Source organism: Bos indicus, chromosome 13 (assembly GCF_029378745.1).
Source record: "Bos indicus isolate NIAB-ARS_2022 breed Sahiwal x Tharparkar chromosome 13, NIAB-ARS_B.indTharparkar_mat_pri_1.0, whole genome shotgun sequence".
NCBI classification, from domain to species: domain Eukaryota; kingdom Metazoa; phylum Chordata; class Mammalia; order Artiodactyla; family Bovidae; genus Bos; species Bos indicus.
Window position 1 is genome coordinate 24276877 of NC_091772.1, and position 19000 is coordinate 24295876.

At 39.6% G+C, this 19000-nt stretch overlaps 1 protein-coding gene across 1 annotated transcript in view; it reads right to left on the minus strand.

The window, feature by feature from the left end:
* The window catches only part of C13H10orf67 (chromosome 13 C10orf67 homolog), a 101319-nt gene that overhangs the window by 10307 nt on the left and 72012 nt on the right, over positions 1-19000 (minus strand). The window contains exons 11-16 of the mRNA XM_070801926.1: positions 17759-17818; positions 17015-17097; positions 16867-16932; positions 13542-13629; positions 10315-10402; positions 10172-10228 (exon numbers count right to left, since the gene is read on the minus strand). Of these exons, the coding sequence (XP_070658027.1) occupies positions 10172-10228; positions 10315-10402; positions 13542-13629; positions 16867-16932; positions 17015-17097; positions 17759-17818 (442 nt within the window). The remainder of the gene's footprint in view (positions 1-10171; positions 10229-10314; positions 10403-13541; positions 13630-16866; positions 16933-17014; positions 17098-17758; positions 17819-19000) is intronic.

Genomic DNA, 19000 nt, shown 5'->3' on the forward strand with positions numbered 1-19000 from the left:
CAAAGATGGCACTCCCAGTTCACTTAAGAGTGTACTTGATATGTCCATGAATTTGTGTGAATCCATACATAATATCTTGCAACATTTTGCCATTTCTCTAACAGAAACATTACTAAATTTAAAATTTAATACCCACTCTACACTACCTAAAACCTTTCTCAATATTTTGTTAACCACCATAAAAGGCTTATATGGTTTATAATGACTCTTAAGTAGCTGGGCAGCAATGAGTCTCTGGGGTTTGGGATGAAATCAGTGGCCACAGGATCCAGAGAGGCAGCTGGAATCCAATTCATGGCCCAATAAATGAATAACACACCAGAAAGTATTCTTGCCTTATGCTTCATGTTTTGGAGACCTCTGAGTACCAGTTTGGGGCATAATTAGGTATATGCTTTGTGGCATTTATTCAGTGAAATTCTGCCTGTGCTTAGTCACTCACTCGTGTCTGACTCTGTGACCCCTTGGACTGTAGCCCACCAGGCACCTCTGTCCATGGGGATTCTCCAGGCAAGAATACTGAAGTGGGTTGCCATGCTATCCTCCAGGGGATCTTCCCAACCCAGGGATCGAGCCCAGTCTCCTGCATTGCAGGCAGATTCTTTACTGTCTGAGGAAATTCTGTCTACATATACTTAAAAGCAGGCTTCCCAGGTGATGCAGTGGTAAAGAATTCGCCTGCCAATACAGGGACACACCAGAGACTTGGGTTTGATCCTTGGGTTGGGAAGATCCCCTGGAGGAGGAAATGGCGATCCACTCTAGTATTCTTGCCTGGACAGTTCCATGGACAGGGGAGCCTGGTGGGCTACAGTCCATACTGTTGCAGAGTTGCATACAACTGAGTGAGCACACATGTTCCCTTGATATCTCCAATTTTCTTGAAGAGATCTCTAGGCTTTCCCATTCTATTGTTTTCCTCTATTTCTTTGCATTGTTCACTTAAGAAGGTTTATCTCCCCTTGCTATTCTTTGAAACTCTGCATTCAGATGGATATATCTTTCCCTTTCTTCTTTGCCTTTTGCTTTCAAAGCATGGATTATCCATTTTAATTTTTCACATGTCGCAATCCCCTATTTGATCAGTCGACAAAGCTTCAGTTAGAAAGAAAACTTTGGATTTTTGTGATTAATTCTCAAATCCAATTAGTCATCTTGACTCTTCCCTATGCCATTGAAAATTCTCTGTATTTGGAAAGGTATGTTAAGAGACACACTGTTGGTCTTCCAGACTTCAATTTGTCATTCAATATCTTAAATCTCATGCCTCAAATAGAAAGTATCAAAAAGAACAAAGGCATAAAGAGCAAAGAAAATTCCCAGGAAAAATGTAGTGAAGAGTCAGCCCAAATCTAAAAGACAAGGATGACATATATAACCTAGAAATAGAACATCTGAATTATAAGTAATTGGTGACAATAAGGGAAGTAGTAGAAAAGTTGGTGGCAGTGACATCATAAACATTAATAGATAGGTTAAAACATTATATTTAGTAAATCAGGTTAGTCCCTTTTTAACATTTTTAATAGACATCAGTTACATGTGAAGTGATGTTACATACCATCAGCTATGTATATTGCTTGTGTAGGAATGTATGTATGTAGCAATATTATAAAATATGCATTTGAATATGAATACATTACTAAATTATATTAATTACAGCTGAAGTCTAGAAAGAATATGTAAAACAATGCTAACACTTATGCCTAAAATGCTTTCCTTTTTATCTTTTAAGTTACTTCTCTTGTGTGATTTTTAAAATTATTTTTGTGTTTAAAACAAAAACGGGGGAAGTGAACTCCACTTTTGGTGCACACCACAATTACTTAAGAATGAAACACTTTTCAGGTCTAAAGTTTCAAAGGATGAAAAGAAATATTTAAAAAACCTATCCAATGTACTACAATTATTCTACCATTCTTTAAAAACCTTTAAGATCATCTTTTCCATGTTTCTTCACTAAAAGTCTCAGAGAATTAACAATACAATGTAATCTAGGTTTAAATTTGGGTTTCTCCTGCGTTTCAGATATTTATGTTTGAGGTTTCTCTTACCGACAAGCCACTTAAAGGGTCACTGTTACTTTGAGGTTTTATCAATGAGATTCGTGTCTTTGGGGCCCATTAGGAACATTTTCGAAGATTACAATGTCAATAGCACCTAATTACTGGACTGTGAGAAAGGTCTTCTTAAGTACATAAAATCCGTGGCTGTGCACAGTACACAATGGACTGCTCAGATCCCAAATTTTATCACAGCTAAGTAGCAAACAAATTAATAATGTTACCTGGGATCTCCTGGGATAATTACTACTGTGTAAAAAAGACTGCTTTGAAATTCTGCCAATAGTATCGTACCTCATTTTTAAAAATTTCTTTATATTCATGAAGATTTCTTTATCTCTTAAATTTTCTTTCTTGCAAGAGCAACTCTCTGCTTCACACTAGAATTTTTTGGAGTAAAGCTTGCAACATAACAAAGAGTAAATTTCAATTTGCTTGGGAAGTATATATGCTCTGATGTGATTTTAAGTTATGTTTTATGTTTTATTTTGCCCTTTTCAAAATGTCTACAGTATGATTTGATACTAATGACAAACATTATTCTTTCTTATGCATGGTGGACATAAGAATAAAAGAGACACCAGTTCTTTTAAATCACTAGCCTACTTCTGAGAACATTATAATTCTCATGTAATGGGTTAAAAAGCAGGTTTGCCAGACTTTATTTTCAGAACCCAGGGATTATATTATCCAGAGGTCAGGAGGAAAAGTAGGGATGGGGTTAGCTAGGCAAGTCACCTCATTTAATCTTCATAACAAAGCTAGGAGTTAGAGTCACCACCTCCATTTTACACAGCAGAAGGAGCTGAGATGAAGTCACCCAGGCAGTAAGCGGCCGGAATGAGATGGGAACCAAAGCCTGTCCACCTGCAAAGCCTTTCTGCTACATCACGTTTTCCCTTTGTGTGTTGTTGAAAATGAGACCACACACTGTCATGCATGTGTCTTGGAGTAAGTCAGTATAATTGACTGGTGACAAACCTGGCCCCTGGGGCCACATAGTCTGAGTCTGGACCCAGCCTTTTTTGTAGAAATAATAATCTATTTATTTGCAGTCATAACCTTGGCAGCCTACTAGGCCCCTCTGTATCCAACTGTCTCCTTTATAGACTTGAGAAGGCAAGAGTGCTGACCTTACAGGGTTTTTGTGAGGGTTAGAGCTAAAACCTGAAAAGCATTTAGAATAGTTGGTTGTTGTTTAGTTGCTAAGTCATGTCCAACTCTTCGCTACCCCAGACTATAGCCCACCAGGCTCCTCTGTCCATGGGATTTCCCAGGCAAGAATGCTGGAGTGGGTTGCCATTTCCTTCTCCAGGGGATCTTTCTAATCCAGGAATCAAACCTGTGTCTCCTGCATTGGCAGGTGGATTCTTTACCACTGAGCCACCAGGGAAGCTCATTAGAATAGTACCTACACCCATTAAATGTTAGTTATCCATAATTTTCAGAAGTATCTTACTGTATAAATATACAATATAAAAACCTCTATCTTTAAAGCAACACTGAGGATTCTGGTAACAGGGAGGATAAGTATTCCATAGGGTATTTAAAATATTAATTTTCCATTTACGTAATTTAAAATACGGACCTCAATAACACAGTGACTTTAAAGGGCTCAGTTTGGCTTCTGTCACCAGATAGGTTACAGTCACCCTCATGTTATAGAAAGTAATGATTTGTCTATTGGTTCACATGAGTCATGTAGCTAAACACCTCCTAGACAATGAATTTGTGAATTAGTGCTTGAAAACACTGATAATGTACTGAACTATTTCCTAGGGGCCTGGAGGGGTTTCTCCACCTTCTAAAGCACCTGAGAAGCTTGGAGTGCCTTGTTTTGTGAAGACTGTTTGGCCTTTTGAACAACTAGTGTGCATATTGTTCCATCCCCATAACCATGAAAGACAGCTTTCCAATGAAAAAAAATTCATTTACTTTTCGAATTAGTAAATTCATAATTCAATTTCCTCCTGGCATTTATGTGTTCAGCTGAAGAAGCTGAAGTTGAACGGTTCTATGAAGACCTACAATACTTTTTAGAACCAACACCCAAAAAAGATGTCCTTTTCATTATAGGGGACTGGAATGCAAAAGTAGGAAGTCAAGAAACACCTGGAGTAACAGGCAAATTTGGCCTTGGAATATGGAATGAAGCAGGGCAAAGGCTAATAGAGTTTTGCCAAGTGAACACACTGGTCATAGCAAACACCCTCTTCCAACAACACAAGAGAAGATTCTACACAAGGACATCACCAGATGGTCAACATGGAAAAGAGATTGATTATATTCTTTGCAGCCAAAGATGGAGAAGCTCTATACAGTCAGCAAAAACAAGACAGGGAGCTGACTGTGGCTCAGATCATGAACTCCTTATTGCCAAATTCAGACTGAAATTGAAGAAAGTAGGGAAAACTACTAGACCATTCAGGTATGACCTAAATCAAATCCCTTATGATTATACAGTGGAAGTGAGAAATAGATTTAAGGGACTAGATCTGATAGAGTGCCTGATGAACTCTGGATGGAGGTTTGTGACATTGTACAGGAGACAGGGATCAAGACCACCCTCATGGAAAAGAAATGCAAAAAAGCAAAATGGCTGTCTGGGGAGGCCTTACAAATAGCTGTGAAAAGAGGAGAAGTGAAAAGCAAAGGAGAAAAGGAAAGATATAAGCATCTGAATGCAGAGTTCCAAAGAATAGCAAGAAGAGATAAGAAAGCCTTCCTCAGCGATCAATGCAAAGAAATAGAGGAAAAAAACAGAACGGGAAAGACTAGAGATCTCTTCAAGAAAATCAGAGATACCAAAGGAACATTTCATGCAAAGATGAGCTCGATAAAGGACAGAAATGGTATGGACCTAACAGAAGCAGAAGATATTAAGAAGAAGTGGCAAGAATACACAGAAGAACTGTACAAAAAAGATCTTCATGACCAAGATAATCATGATGGTATGATCACTGACCTAGAGCCAGACATCCTGGAATGTGAAGTCAAGTGGGCCTTAGGAAGCATCACTACAAACAAAGCTAGTGGAGGTGACGGAATTCCAGTTGAGCTATTCCAAATCCTGAAAGATGATGCTGTGAAAGTGCTGCGCTCAATATGCCAGCAAATTTGGAAAACTCAGCAGTGGCCACAGGACTGGAAAAGGTCAGTTTTCATTCCAATCCCAAAGAAAGGCAATGCCAAAGAATGCTCAAACTACCACACAATTGCACTCATCTCACACACTAGTAATGTAATGCTCAAAATTCTCCAAGCCAGGCTTCAGCAATATGTGAACCGTGAACTTCCAGATGTTCAAGCTGGTTTTAGAAAAGGCAGAGGAACCAGAAACCAAATTGCCAACATCTGCTAGATCATGGAAAAAGCAAGAGAGTTCCAGAAAAACATCTATTTCTGCTTTATTGACTATGCCAAAGCCTTTGACTGTGTGGATCACAATAAACTGTGGAAAATTCTGAAAGAGATGGGAATACCAGACCACCTGATCTGCCTCTTGAGAAACCTATATGCAGGTCAGGAAGCAACAGTTAGAACTGGAAATGGAACAACAGACTGGTTCCAAATATGAAAAGGAGTATGCCAAGGCTGTATATTGTCACCCTGCTTATTTAACTTATATGCAGAGTACATCATGAGAAATGCTGGGCTGGAAGAAGCACAAGCGGGAATCAAGATTGCCGGGAGAAATATCAATAACCTCAGATATGCAGATGACACCACCCTTATGGCAGAAAGTGAAGAGGAACTAAAAAGCCTCTTGATGAAAGTCAAAGAGGAGAGTGAAAAAGTTGGCTTAAAGCTCAACATTCAGAAAACGAAGATCATGGCATCTGGTCCCATCACTTCATGGGAAATAGATGGGGAAACAGTGGAAACAGTGTCAGACTTTACTTTCTGGGGCTCCAAAATCAGTGCAGATGGTGATTGCAGCCATGAAATTAAAAGACACTTACCTCTTGGAAGGAAAGTTATGACCAACTTAGATAGCATATTCAAAAGCAGAGACATTACTTTGCCAACAAAGGTTCGTCTAGTCAAGGCTATGGTTTTCCCAGTGGTCATGTATGGATGTGAGTGTTGGACTGTGAAGAAAGCTGAGTGCTGAAGAATTGATGCTTTTGAACTGTGGTGTTGGAGAAGACTCTTGAGAGTCCCTTGGACTGCAAGGAGATCCAACCAGTCCATCCTAAAGGGGATCAGCCCTGGGATTTCTTTGGAAGGAATGATACTAAAGCTGAAACTCCAATACTTTGGCCACCTCATGTGAAGAGCTGACTCATTAGAAAAGACCCTGATGCTGGGAGGGATTGGGGGCAGGAGGAGAAGGGGATGACAGAGGATGAGATGTCTGGATGGCATCACCGACTCGATGGACATGAGTTTGAGTGAACTCCTGGAGTTGGTGATGGACAGGGAGGCCTGGTGTGCTGCAATTCATGGGGTCACAAAGAGTCAGACACAACTGAGCGACTGAACTGAACTGAACTGAAGGCTCTAATTAAAATGTCAGGTAGAACAAAGATTGCAAATTTAACAATTTACATTTTAATGATAAATCATGAAAGTCTCTCTTCCCCAGGCTTCCCTGTCCTTCACCATCTCTTGGAGCTTGCTCAAACTCACGTCCATTGAGTCGGTGATGCCATCCAACCATCTCATCCTCTGTCTTCCCCTTCCCCTACTGCCTTCAATCTTTCCCAGTATCAGGGTCTTTTCCATTGAGTCAGCTCTTTGCATCAGTTGGCCAAAGTATGGTAGCTTCCACTTCAGATCAGTCTTTCCAGTGAATATTCAGGGTTGATTTCCTTTAAGATTGACTGGTTTGATCTCTTTGCAGTCCAAGGGACTCTCAAGAGTCTTCTCCAGCCCCACAGTTTCAAGGCATCAGTTCTTCCATGCTCAGCCTTTGGTGCTCAGTCCATATGATCACATGGACCTAAACCTTGCCTAACTCAATGAAACTATGAACCATGCCAAGTAGGGCCACCCAAGATGGATGGGTCATGGTGGGGAGTTCTGACAAAACATGGTCCACTGGAGAAGGAAATGGCAAACCACTTCAGCATTCTTGCCTTGAGAACCCCATGAACAGTATGAAAAGGCAAAAAGATATGACACTGAAAGATGACCCCCCTCCCAGGTTGGTAGGTGCCCAATATGCTACTGGAGAAGAGTGGAAAAATAGCTCCAGAAGGAATGAAGAGGCTGAGCCAAAGCGGAAACAATGCCCTTTTGTGGATGTGACTGGTGGTGGAAGTAAAGTCTCATGCGGTAAAGAACAATAGTGCATAGGAACCTGGAAAGTTAGGTTCATGAATCAAAGTAAATTAGAAGTGGTCAAGCAGGAGATGGCAAGAGTGAACATCAACATTTTAGAAGTCAGTGAACTAAAATGGACAGGAATGGGTGAATTTAACTCAAATGACCATTATATCTACTACTGTGGGCAAGAATCCTTTACAAGAAATGGAGTAGTCCCATAGTCAACAAAAGAGCCTGAAATGCAGTACTTGGGTGTAGTTTCAAAAACAGTAGAATGATCTTCAGAGAAGGCAATGGCAACCCACTCCAGTACTCTTGCCTGGAAAATCCCATGGATGGAGGGGCCTGGTAGGCTGCAGTCCATGGGGTCGCTAAGAATTGGATACGACTGAGCGACTTCACTTTCACTTTTCACTTTCATGCATTGGAGAAGGAAATGGCAACCCACTCCAGTGATCTTGCCTGGAGAATCCCAGGGACGGGGAGCCTGGTGGGCTGCCGTCTATGGGGCCACACAGAGTTGGACACGACTGAAGCGACTTAGCAGCAGCAGAATGATCTTGGTTCATTTCCAAGGCAAACCATTCAATATCACAGTAATTCAAGCCTGCTCCAACCACTAATGCTGAAGAAGCTGAAGTTGAACAGTTCTATGAAGACCTACAAGACCTTCTAGAACTAACACACAAAAAAAGATGTCCTTTTCATCATAGGGGACTGGAATGCAAAAGCAGGAAATCAAGAAATACCTGGAGTAACAGGCAAGTTTGGCCTTGGAGTACAAAATGAAGCAGGGCAAAGGCTGACAGAGTTTTGCCAAGAGAATGCACTGGTCGTAGAAAACACCCTCTTCCAACAACAGAAGAGATGACCTTACATATGGACATCACCAGATGGTCAATACCAAAATCAGATTGAGTATATTCTTTCTTCCCCATTATGATATTTTAGAAATAACTTACTGTAGGGATTGGAATTTCCAACAGTCTACAGATCTAGCCCTTTATTTAAATGCTGACATCTTTAGGGACTTCTCTGGTGGTCCAGTGGTTAGGACTCTGCGTTTCCACAGCAGGGACCTGGGTCTGATCCCTGGTGAGGGAACTAAGATCTCCAAGCCATATGGTGTGGCAAAAAAAAAAAAAAAAAAAAATGCCGATATCTTTAAAAGGTTGCCATGCTTTAAGCCAGCAGCCACTATAGAATCCAGTCTGGGTGTCGTCATTGTTCAGTCACTCAGTCATGTCCAACTCTGCAACCCCATGGACTGCAGCATGCCAGGCTTCCCTGTCCTTCACCTTTTTCTGGAGTTTGCTCAAACTCATGTCCATTGAGTCAATGATGCCATCCGACCATTTTAACCTCTGTCGCCCCCTACTCCTCCTTCCCTCAATCTTTTCCAGCATCTTTTCCAATGAGTTGGTTCTTTACATCTGGTGGCCAAAGTATTGGAGCTTCAGCTTTAACATCAGTCCTTCCAATGAATATTTAGGGTTGATTTCCTTTAGGATTGACTGATTTGATCTCCTTGCTGTCCAAGGGACTCTCCATAGTCTTCTCCAGCATCACAGTTCGAAAGCATCAATTCTTCAGCACTCAGCCTTCTTTATGGTCCAACTCTCACATCCATACATGACTACTGGAAAACCCATAGCTTTCACTATATGGACCTTTGTCAGCAAAGTGATGTCTCTGCTTTTGAATAAACTGTCTAGGTCTGTCATAGCTTTTCTTCTAAGGAGCAAGTGCCTTTTAATTTCATGGTTGCAGTTACTGTCTGTAGTGATTCTGGAGCTCAAGAAAATAGAAACTGTCACTGTTTTCATTTTTTTTCCCCCTATCTATTTGCCATGAAGTGATGGGACTGGATACCATGATCATAGTTTTTTTAATGTTGAGTTTTAAGCCAGCTTTTTCACTCTCCTCTTTTACCTGCATCAAGATGCTCTTTAGGTTCTCTTCACCTTCTGCTATTAGGGTGGTGTCATATGCATATCTGGGTGTTACTATGATCAAAAATGTCAGTCCAGGAAGCAGAGAGGACTGTGGCTGCCAAAAGATTCCCAGCACCCAGGCAGGCACCTCTGGAAAAGATACTACCTACATCTGTAAACACTACAGAAGTCTCTCCATTGCGTGGAGGCCCAGGAGAGAGGTTCCTTTCTCAATCTTGTTTTCAAAAAGTAGATGATTTTAAAATTAGGGTCTAGGATTTAAACTCATTTCACACACTTCCTCCCTGTATAAATATTCATGATAAAACTTTACTTTTAAAGATTCCAAGAAATGAAAATCAGAAATTACTGAACCTCTTGATTACTATCTATAATTCAAATGAAGAACATTGCATTTTGTTAATACATGTTCATTAGAGAAAAGCAAGCCTCCTAAAGACGTATAGAAACTTGTGAACAAAATGTACCTCCACCTCCCAAACAGTCCAATTTGAGGCCCTGCAAGGACTGATGGGAGATAAAAGAATGCTAGAAATGGTCAGATTTTTCTTCTATTATTAAACTGGAAACTAAGAATTTAACAGGAGCCTCAGGTTTGTTGGCAGTTAAAAAAAAAAAAGAAACAGGATTCCAACCGAGACAGTTTCTAGTTTTGATGTATGACTCTCATTTTCAATGAACAGAGATCAATATTCAGAAATACATATTAACATTCTTTTATTCATCGTATCAATGCATTAGTCTTATAAAGTGGCTGGGAAAAAAGCCATGCATTCACCCAGAAACCAAACATCTCAGTACGACAAAGGAAAGTGCTGCTAATCTGGATTCATTGCCCATCCTGTGTGTGTGCACTGTTTCTCCAACAATAAGGATTCTTACCTTGTGGTGAAAGTGGGAGGGAAATCTGATTGCTGCCTACATCTTCATACTTGATGTCTACCTGTAGGTAAAACGAGACGTTTAATTACTGACGCTGAATAATACTGACTGATTAAATGTTAAATAGGAAAAAAGTAATCTACCTACCGAAGGCGAATGATCAACACTTGTAGCAGATGTCGTCACTGTTGCCAAGTTCGTTTTGGATTGCACAAATAAAGGTTTAACTTTCTGAAAGACACAAAGGGTACGTACCATTGTTATCCGGGGGAAATCAAGATCAACTCAAATGGAGGTAGAATGCTCTTCAGTCCTTAGTTAACTGAGATATGAAAATTATGCTTCTAACTTAATTGCTCAAATATCACTGGGGAAATAATTTCCTTTAAACCCAAGGAATGTCAGACTCTTTGTGACCCTATGGACTGATACCTTCCAGGCTCCTCTGTCCATGGGATTTCCCAGGCAAGAATACTGGAGAGGGTTGCCATTTCCTCCTCCAGGAGATCTTCCTGATCCAGGGATTGAACCTGAGTCTCCTGCAACTCCTGCATTGCAGGTGGATTTTTTCCCCACTGAACCACAAGGAATGGATCCCTTCCTAATTCAGGCTACTTTGTGAGAAAATTCAAGCAAAAATGTTTTCCTCAATGTCTCTTGTGACTCTACTTTCTTTTGATTCTCCCTAAGCCATTTGGGATTCACTCCTTGTAACTAGCCAGGTATCACAAGGTCATCCCCAGCACCACTCAGTTCCTGGAAGCTACACAGTAGTGGTCCTGGTTCCCAGGAACTAAAGAATGAAAACACAAAAGCATCTCTTCTAGGAGTTCAGAAGCAGCAGCACAGAAGCAGAACGGCCACCAACATCATATACTGCACGGTAAATCATGACTTTAAAAATATGCTGGTGAAAATGACCAAAAGCACACCACGCATTATTATAAAAAAGAGGTCTGAGGTCTGTGGGTGCACCTGGGAATTTAAGTGACGTTTTCCCTATTCAAGGCTTCTCTCTTGTTGGTTTGTATGTATGCACACATATTTGCATGCATTTTTCTATCCCTCTACAGCCTGCTCCCACTCCCTTTTTGTTCCCCTCGACAAATAAACCATTTAAACGTTTATATGAGGACTCCCTTGGTGGCCCAGTGGTTAAGACCCTGAGCTCTCAATGCAAGAGGCCTGGGTTTGATCCCTGGTCAGGGAACTAGATCCCATATGTTGCAACTAAAGATCCTGCATGCTGCAACTAAGACCCAGCACAGCCAGATAAATAAATAAAAAGAAATATCTTTAAAATCATAATCTTTGGTTGAGAAGAGAAAAAAACAGAAGGAGAAGAGACTATTGTATATATAGACCAGTTTTGGAACACTTTGGGGGAGTCAATTATTAAAAATCCTTAGCAAGTTTCTCACATGTGTGCATGCTAAGTCGCTTCAGTCACGTATGACTCTTTGTGACCCCATGGACTATAGCCCATTAGGCTCCTCTGTCCATGGGATTCTTGAGGCAAGAATACTGGACTGGGTTGCCATGCCCTCCTCCGGGAGATTTTACCAACCCAGGAATCAAACCCATGTCTCTTATGTCTCCTGTATTGGCAGGCAGGCTTTTTTTTTTTTTTTTTTTTTACTACTAGTGCTACTTGCGAAGCACAGCAAGGTTTATTTTGCTATGTAAATTTAGCTAAAAATTAGAAATAATATCATCTTGCCAATGTTCTTAAGTTCTTTGATGTCTTGCAGCAACTTGGATTTTAAAAATCATCCTAAAGTGAAAATTGTGGAAAAAAATTTAAAAAGAAAGTGATTTTGGATTGTAAGCCTTTTGAAGCATGAAACCAAAATTTATATTTCTTGTGAAATATCTTTAAATATCTTTCTCACAAACCTTATTTGTCCCCAAAACACTTAGCATCACAGCAGTTTCTAAATGACATTTATAGTATGTTGTTTATTTTGTCTATGATATCACTTATACATAGAATCTTAAAAAATGATACAAATGAACTTATTTACAAAACAAATATAGACTCAGACATAGAAAACAAACATGATTACTAAAGGCGAGAGGCGGGGAGAGATAAATTAGAAGTTTGGGATTAAACAGATACTCACTAGCACATGTAAAATAAACAATAAAGACCTACTTATATTACAGGGAACAACTATAGTCAATATCTTGTAATAACTTATAATGTAAAAGAACCTGAAAAAGAACAATATATATACACTGTGTATATGTTCAGTTATATATATGTGTGTGTATATACATATATATACACACACGTGTATATACATATACACGTGTGTGTGTGTGCTCAGTTGCAAGTCATGTCCATCTCTTTGCGACCCCATGGACTGTAGCCTGCCAGGCTCCTTTGTCCATGGGATTTGCCAGGCAAGAATACTGAAATGGGTTGTCATGCCCTCCTCCAGGGCATCTTCCCCACCCAGGGATAGAACTTGAGTCTCCTATGTCTCCTGCATTGACAGGTGGATTCTTTACCACTGAGTCACCTGGGAAGCACCCCCCCACCACCACATATGTATATAAATAATAACTGAATCACTTTGCTGTACACCAGAAATTAACACAACATTGTAAATCAACTATACTTCAATTTTTAAAAAGTCTATTTTAGAATTGGGCTTTGTCTATAGGTTACTTCTAGTATGAAAATGAATGACCTGGTACTAGGAACAGATTCTTTAACCTCCTTTTTCCATTTGGAAGTGACTAGATATTTGGAGAAGGCAATGGCACCCCACTCCAGTACTCTTGCCTGGAAAATCCCATGGATGGAGGAGCCTGGTGCTGCAGTCCCTGGGGTCGCTGCGAGTTGGACACGACTGAGCGGCTTCGCTTTCACTTTTCACTTTCATCATTGGAGAAGGAAATGGCAACCCACTCCAGTGTTCTTGCCTGGAGAATCCCAGGGACTGGGGAGCCTGGTGGGCTGCTGTCTATGGGGTCGCACAGAGTCAGACATGACTAAAGTGACTTAGCAGTAGCAGCAGATATTTGGATCTTCAGCTGTGATTGTTCCTATGTTCCATCCATGCCCACAGTGGTCAGGTTAATAGATTCCTCCCAGGAGGAATGAGTCACCCTCCTCTAAAATTTTCACTTGCCTCCACTGTAGCTCAACCATATCGCATGGGAGCATCTGTTTACACATCTATTTCTCATACTACATTGAGCTCTTTGGGTTCAAACACTGTCTTATGTTATCAGCATCTAGCAGAGTGCCTCCTATACTATCTCCAGGGCTAAGAGCAGAGATTCTAAAAAAGCTAATTCAAAAAGGCATGTTATGGCTGCATCAAAGAGACAAAGTGCATCTACCCCAACATGTACTTACAACATAATTGAAGGATGTGTCAGCCAGCACTGCAAACTGACGAAATAATGTGTGCCTAGTAAACATCTCATTCTTAAGGACATGAAAGCTGAAATAAAACATGCAATGGAATTAAAATGAGCAGAAATCATAGGAAAGAGCAAATTGGTATTATGTTCATGTGAAGAGAAACTAGAATTTTCAATATAAGAGCAAAGAAATGCAAGTAAAAAAATTTAAATATTAATATAAACTTATCACTCTTTGGTTTCTAGAATTATATATTTTCAAGCCGTGAAAAGCAAATAAGGAGGAATAGCCTTATTAATACCAGATATTAACATATATCACAAAATAATAGCATAATAATATCCTGGAAAGGAAAAATAAATGGAATAGAATAGGAACACTGAAACAGATTCAGTAATATACTAGAACATAGTATGTGACCAAAGTGGCACCACAACCCACTCCAGAAAGAACTGGAATAAAGACCTAAATATGAGAGGTAAGTCAAGAAGGCTTGTTTATAAAAGTGGGAGAATATCTTAGTGAAGATGGAGAAAGATTTTCTAAATACATCTAAGGAAAAAATATTGATGGATAAAGATTAAGAATTTCTGTACAATAAAGGGCAACATACACAAAGTTCATAGACTGGGAAAAGGTATTTGTAACATCTAAAATTGATAAGGAATTGAAAATAAGAATACACAAATTTCACAAGCTGAGAAGAAAGCAAAAAGATGAAAAGAGTTCACAAAAGAGGGACATCCTTTAAAGGGAAAACATCAGATCAATACAAGCTTTTGAAAGTCAAATACCACCAGATATTAGAACTCAATCCTTGTATCTCTCCATTTTTCTCCAACACTTATTCTTAGCTAATCTCATTTAATCCCATGACTTTAAATACCATCTATACTAATGCACCCCAAATGCATGCCCCCAGCCTCAACTTTCTTCTGAGTTCCAGACTCATATATTCATCTGCCACTAGACATCTACCCTTAGGTTACTAAGAGGCATCTTGAATTTCACATATCAAAACTGATTTCCTGACAAAATGCGCTTGCTTGTTGAAGTTGAAGGCAACTTCATTTTTCCTGTTGTAAAAAATCTTTGCAATCAAACGACTTCTTTCTTTCCCCCCTTACTGCCAATCTTTCAATATCTCCTACTTTTAAAACATGCTGCTGCTGCTGCTAAGTCACTTCAATCGTGTCCGACTGTGCGACCCCATAGAGGACTTTCAAAACATATCCCACATTTAATCATTTCTCAACACCTCCATGTCTCCCATCCCAGTCAAATCACCATCATGTTTTGCCTAAAAGAGGCTTATTCTTTCTGGAGCTCCTAACTTTTCTCCCTGCCTTTCCTTTGGTTTCCCTATGGCCTTGTATCAATACAGAAGTCAGAATTATTCTTTCAAGACATCAGATCATTTGGGTCTTTCCTTAGTTCAAGACTCTCCAATGAGGTTTCAGGATACCAACTCATTATTCTGAATATTGATAAATAAAAAGGATCAAGCATTTATCTTGCCTTATCTCATCTGAAACTATATTTCAGGGTAACCAGTTAAGGGGAATGTTTTTCTTTGATAGCACTTAGCTAAGAAATGCAGAAGGAAAGATAATATTGAAGTATTAACAATTTGCCATCTTAATGAAATCTTGACTCATGGTTTGTGATTATTAATGGATGTTAAGATTATTTGGAGAAAGGTCAATTGGTAAACCTTGAAATTCATGATTCAGGCTGATAACATGATAAATAACAAAGTCAGACACTAAAGTGCCCTATGATGGGATGCGTAAGAATTACCTAGTAGTTCGTGTGAAGTAGTCTTGCCTAAAATGTTGAATCGGAATCTAATCAACTCTCTAGATTTAAGATGAGTTTGTAGGACGTACAGACTGAAGAACATGCTAAAAGGCACCATACACACACACACACATGTGTGTAAACAATTAGCCAAATCCAGAATGGGGGACATTCTACATAAGAAATGAACACATTTCTCTAGCAAATCAATGGATTGGAAAGAAAGGGGCTTATGTGGGATCATTATAGAAAAAAAAAAAGATTTAAAGGATGTAACTCCCAAATGCAGTGATCTACTTATTCCGAATCCTGATTTAAACAAACAACTATAAAAGATGCCCTTGAGATAATCAAGAAATTTGAATATGACTTGGTTAATAAGAAATACTAAAGGATTTATATTTCTAGGTTTATTAAGTGTGGTAATGACCTAGTAGGCATGTAAAAGAGACTTTCTTATCAGTTAAAACCAAGAGCTCCTGGGTCGGTGAACGTGTGGAGGTGTGAGGAGAGCAGCATTGCCCAGGAGCAGGAGTTGTGAGAGCCCTCCCACAAACTTTGCCCTGTGTATCTCTTCCAGGTGGCTGTTTCTGAGTTATATCCTTTTTAAATAAACTGGTAATATGAAGTCCCAGAGTGGACTTCCCTCAAGGCCGGAATGTTGGAGAAATTTATTCAGGGGACGTGGGTTCGATCCTTGGTCCGGGAAGATTCCACATGCCATGGGGCAACTAACCCTGTGTGCCACGACTACTGAGCCCATGTGCTGCAACTACGGAAGCCCAGGTATCTAGAACCCATGTTCTGCAACAAGAGCAGCTCAAGGCGCACCGCAACTAAGGAGTGGCCCCTGCCTGCGTCAACTAGAGAAAGCCCGTGCACAGCAACGGAGACCCAGCGCAGGGGAAAAAACGCAAACGAAAAACGAAGCTTCTAGTGATTTCCCATTGAGCAAAACCTCAAATGTTCTTCTCCGAGCTCTTCTACCACTCGCCCCTGCTCACGTCATTCCAGCCATCTGGTGTCCTCCCTGTTCTTGAACACATGAACCAAAGCTCATCCCAGCACTTCTGCATGTGAGGCTTCTTTGGGGGGAGTGGGGGGTCTCTTCTAAGCAACCAGACCTCACTCCCCCTCACTCACTCAGATCTCTATATCTGAAGATAACTATTATCATGTGCCAATAAGCAGGAAAACGTTTTAATAGGCCTATGGGGGAAGATGACTGTGTGGGTCCAATTAAACCAGTTATCAAGAGAGTCTGTCCATCCTGTTGATTATTTACATTTAAACACTGAGATCAGGAATAAAACAGAGTTTGGAATTTAGTTTTTATTTGAAGTGACTTTGACTACTCTTCTACTTTAGGTCAGTTATTTTGCATTTCTTATTTGAAGCATGTGATGGCATTTTATATTACTTAATACACAAGAAAAATGCTAGGCTCCCAATTTCCTTAAAAGATGGTTAGTCACCTTTTTTACAAATAGACTTTGTATATATCACCACACTATACCTGTTCCTGAGAATTAAGAATTTCTTTTCCCAGTTTTTGTTGATATGTTCTGATTCCTTTTTAATCCTGTAATAAATTTATAGATGGTTATATATATATAGTATGTATTAGCTGCAAATGAACAATTATGAATTATTATTACCAGTACCTTTCTGACTTCTTTTTCTCTTTCTCTAACTTAGACTTTAATACTTGTATTTGCTCTTCCAAAACACGTTTCTCTTCTTCAATCTTTCAACAGAAAATACATCACAAAGTTAATGATATGAATCCTGTTTGTACTGTTTTATCCATAAATCTGAAATGTTATTTCTATTGAATAGCATACCATCAAAAATAATTTGAGAGAACAATGAGTTACATTTACTTGCAAATTCCCATAAATTGGAAGAATGTAAGATCCCATGCCTCCATTTCCTGTAAATGATTCACTTCAAAGCAGCCACTGTGAGACAACATTACAAAGCAACCAAAATTCTTCCTCATCACCCCTCCCCTACTAGGTATCGCGTTTTCTAATCTCTTCATTATAGCGGCAGCTGCCCCAGTTACTGTATTTCCTCTATCAAAACTATCCTCAGGAAAGGATCTGACCAACTCAATAACATTAGAGCTATATGTTATTTCTCAGTATTGTCTATATTTTACAAGGGGATGAAGTTTTGGAAAGGAATGAATCACGGTAGAGTTATAGGCATGTCATGAAGATTTCTTGGGATGTGGCAGGGAGATACCCCAGAATCATACTATAGAGGCAATCAGGTGCTCTGTTTCTTCATTCAATTGATTCTTGGTATAGCTTTCGAAGTCACTGCTACTTTCTCAGAATAGTCAGCATCCATATGAACAACATTTAGGTTAATAAGAATGGTCACATTAGTCATAACTATACCTTAGCCACTGATAGTTGCATCTTTTCCCCATGCATCACAGCAGGTCCTGCATGTGTAGCCTGGAGAGAAAATAAACTAAGGTAAATATAACATTTCAAATCAAGGCATAAAGATGTGGTTTTTCTGTAGTTTAGAGAAAGGCAAATGAGAAAAATTATGCCAACACTAGTTCCACAGGGGTCTTGACTGCCTCAATTAATTTACAGGACTCAGGGTTTACACACTGCATTTGCAACTGGACAGTTACAACTGATTAAAACCAATGTTCCCACTATTGCTTTTTAAAAAATTTGTTTTTTTAATGCATTACTCTGAAATTGTATATGGGTCAAATTGTAACACTATGTATATATTTTTAAATAAGCAGGCAGTTATCACCCAGTGAAGTCACAAGCTTTAAAAAAAATTATTTTCCTCAACTATCTTTTGGATTACATCAAACAAATCCCAGTTATAGATATAAAAATGCTGCATTTCAAAATACTTAAGTAAATCACTTGTACTTTTTTGTTTTTTTAGACTGTAATGCATTATTTGCTCATTTATTTACTAATAAACTTTATTTTTAAATTTATTTACTTATTTGGCTATGCCAGATCTTTTGATCTATTGCCTGTCTTGAGGGGGTCAGTTCAGCCAAACAGGGTCTGCAGCCAGGTCTGCTGAATAAAGTGAAAGGAATCCAGCACTGCCCTGAGCAATGAGAAGAGCTTTAAAAGGAGAGGATGGCCAGGCAGGACCCTGAGGCGAGAGGCGCTAGTGCATGGTGAAGGCACAAGGTGACATGTGCCCAGGGGTGATGCCCAACATTCAATGTGAAACGGTATCTGGGTGATGCAAACTGTCCCTGTCACTCACCTTCAGCAACCTTGTCCATCTAAAAGGTGTCCTGTGAGTGGGTGGTTTTAGTAGCAACTGAAGAATTGGGTTGAGTTCAGAATCTGATTCAACAAAATGTGAACTGGAATGAGACAGAGTGCCCTGAAACTCAGGAACTGACTTGTTTCAGTAGGAGGAGGGGCCTAAACACAGCAGTGGCCATGAGAAGATGCCATGGGCATCAGTGGGAACCAGTGGACACCCTTCTGGCTCCCATAAAGCGAAGAATGTAGGCTTGAGCCAACTTTACTTACATTTGAAGGGACAGTGAGAATGTAGCTGACATTAGTTACTACATATAAAAAATGACAAAATTTGTAATTAACAGTCATAAAAGTTATAATTTTTTTGAGTGCCTACTA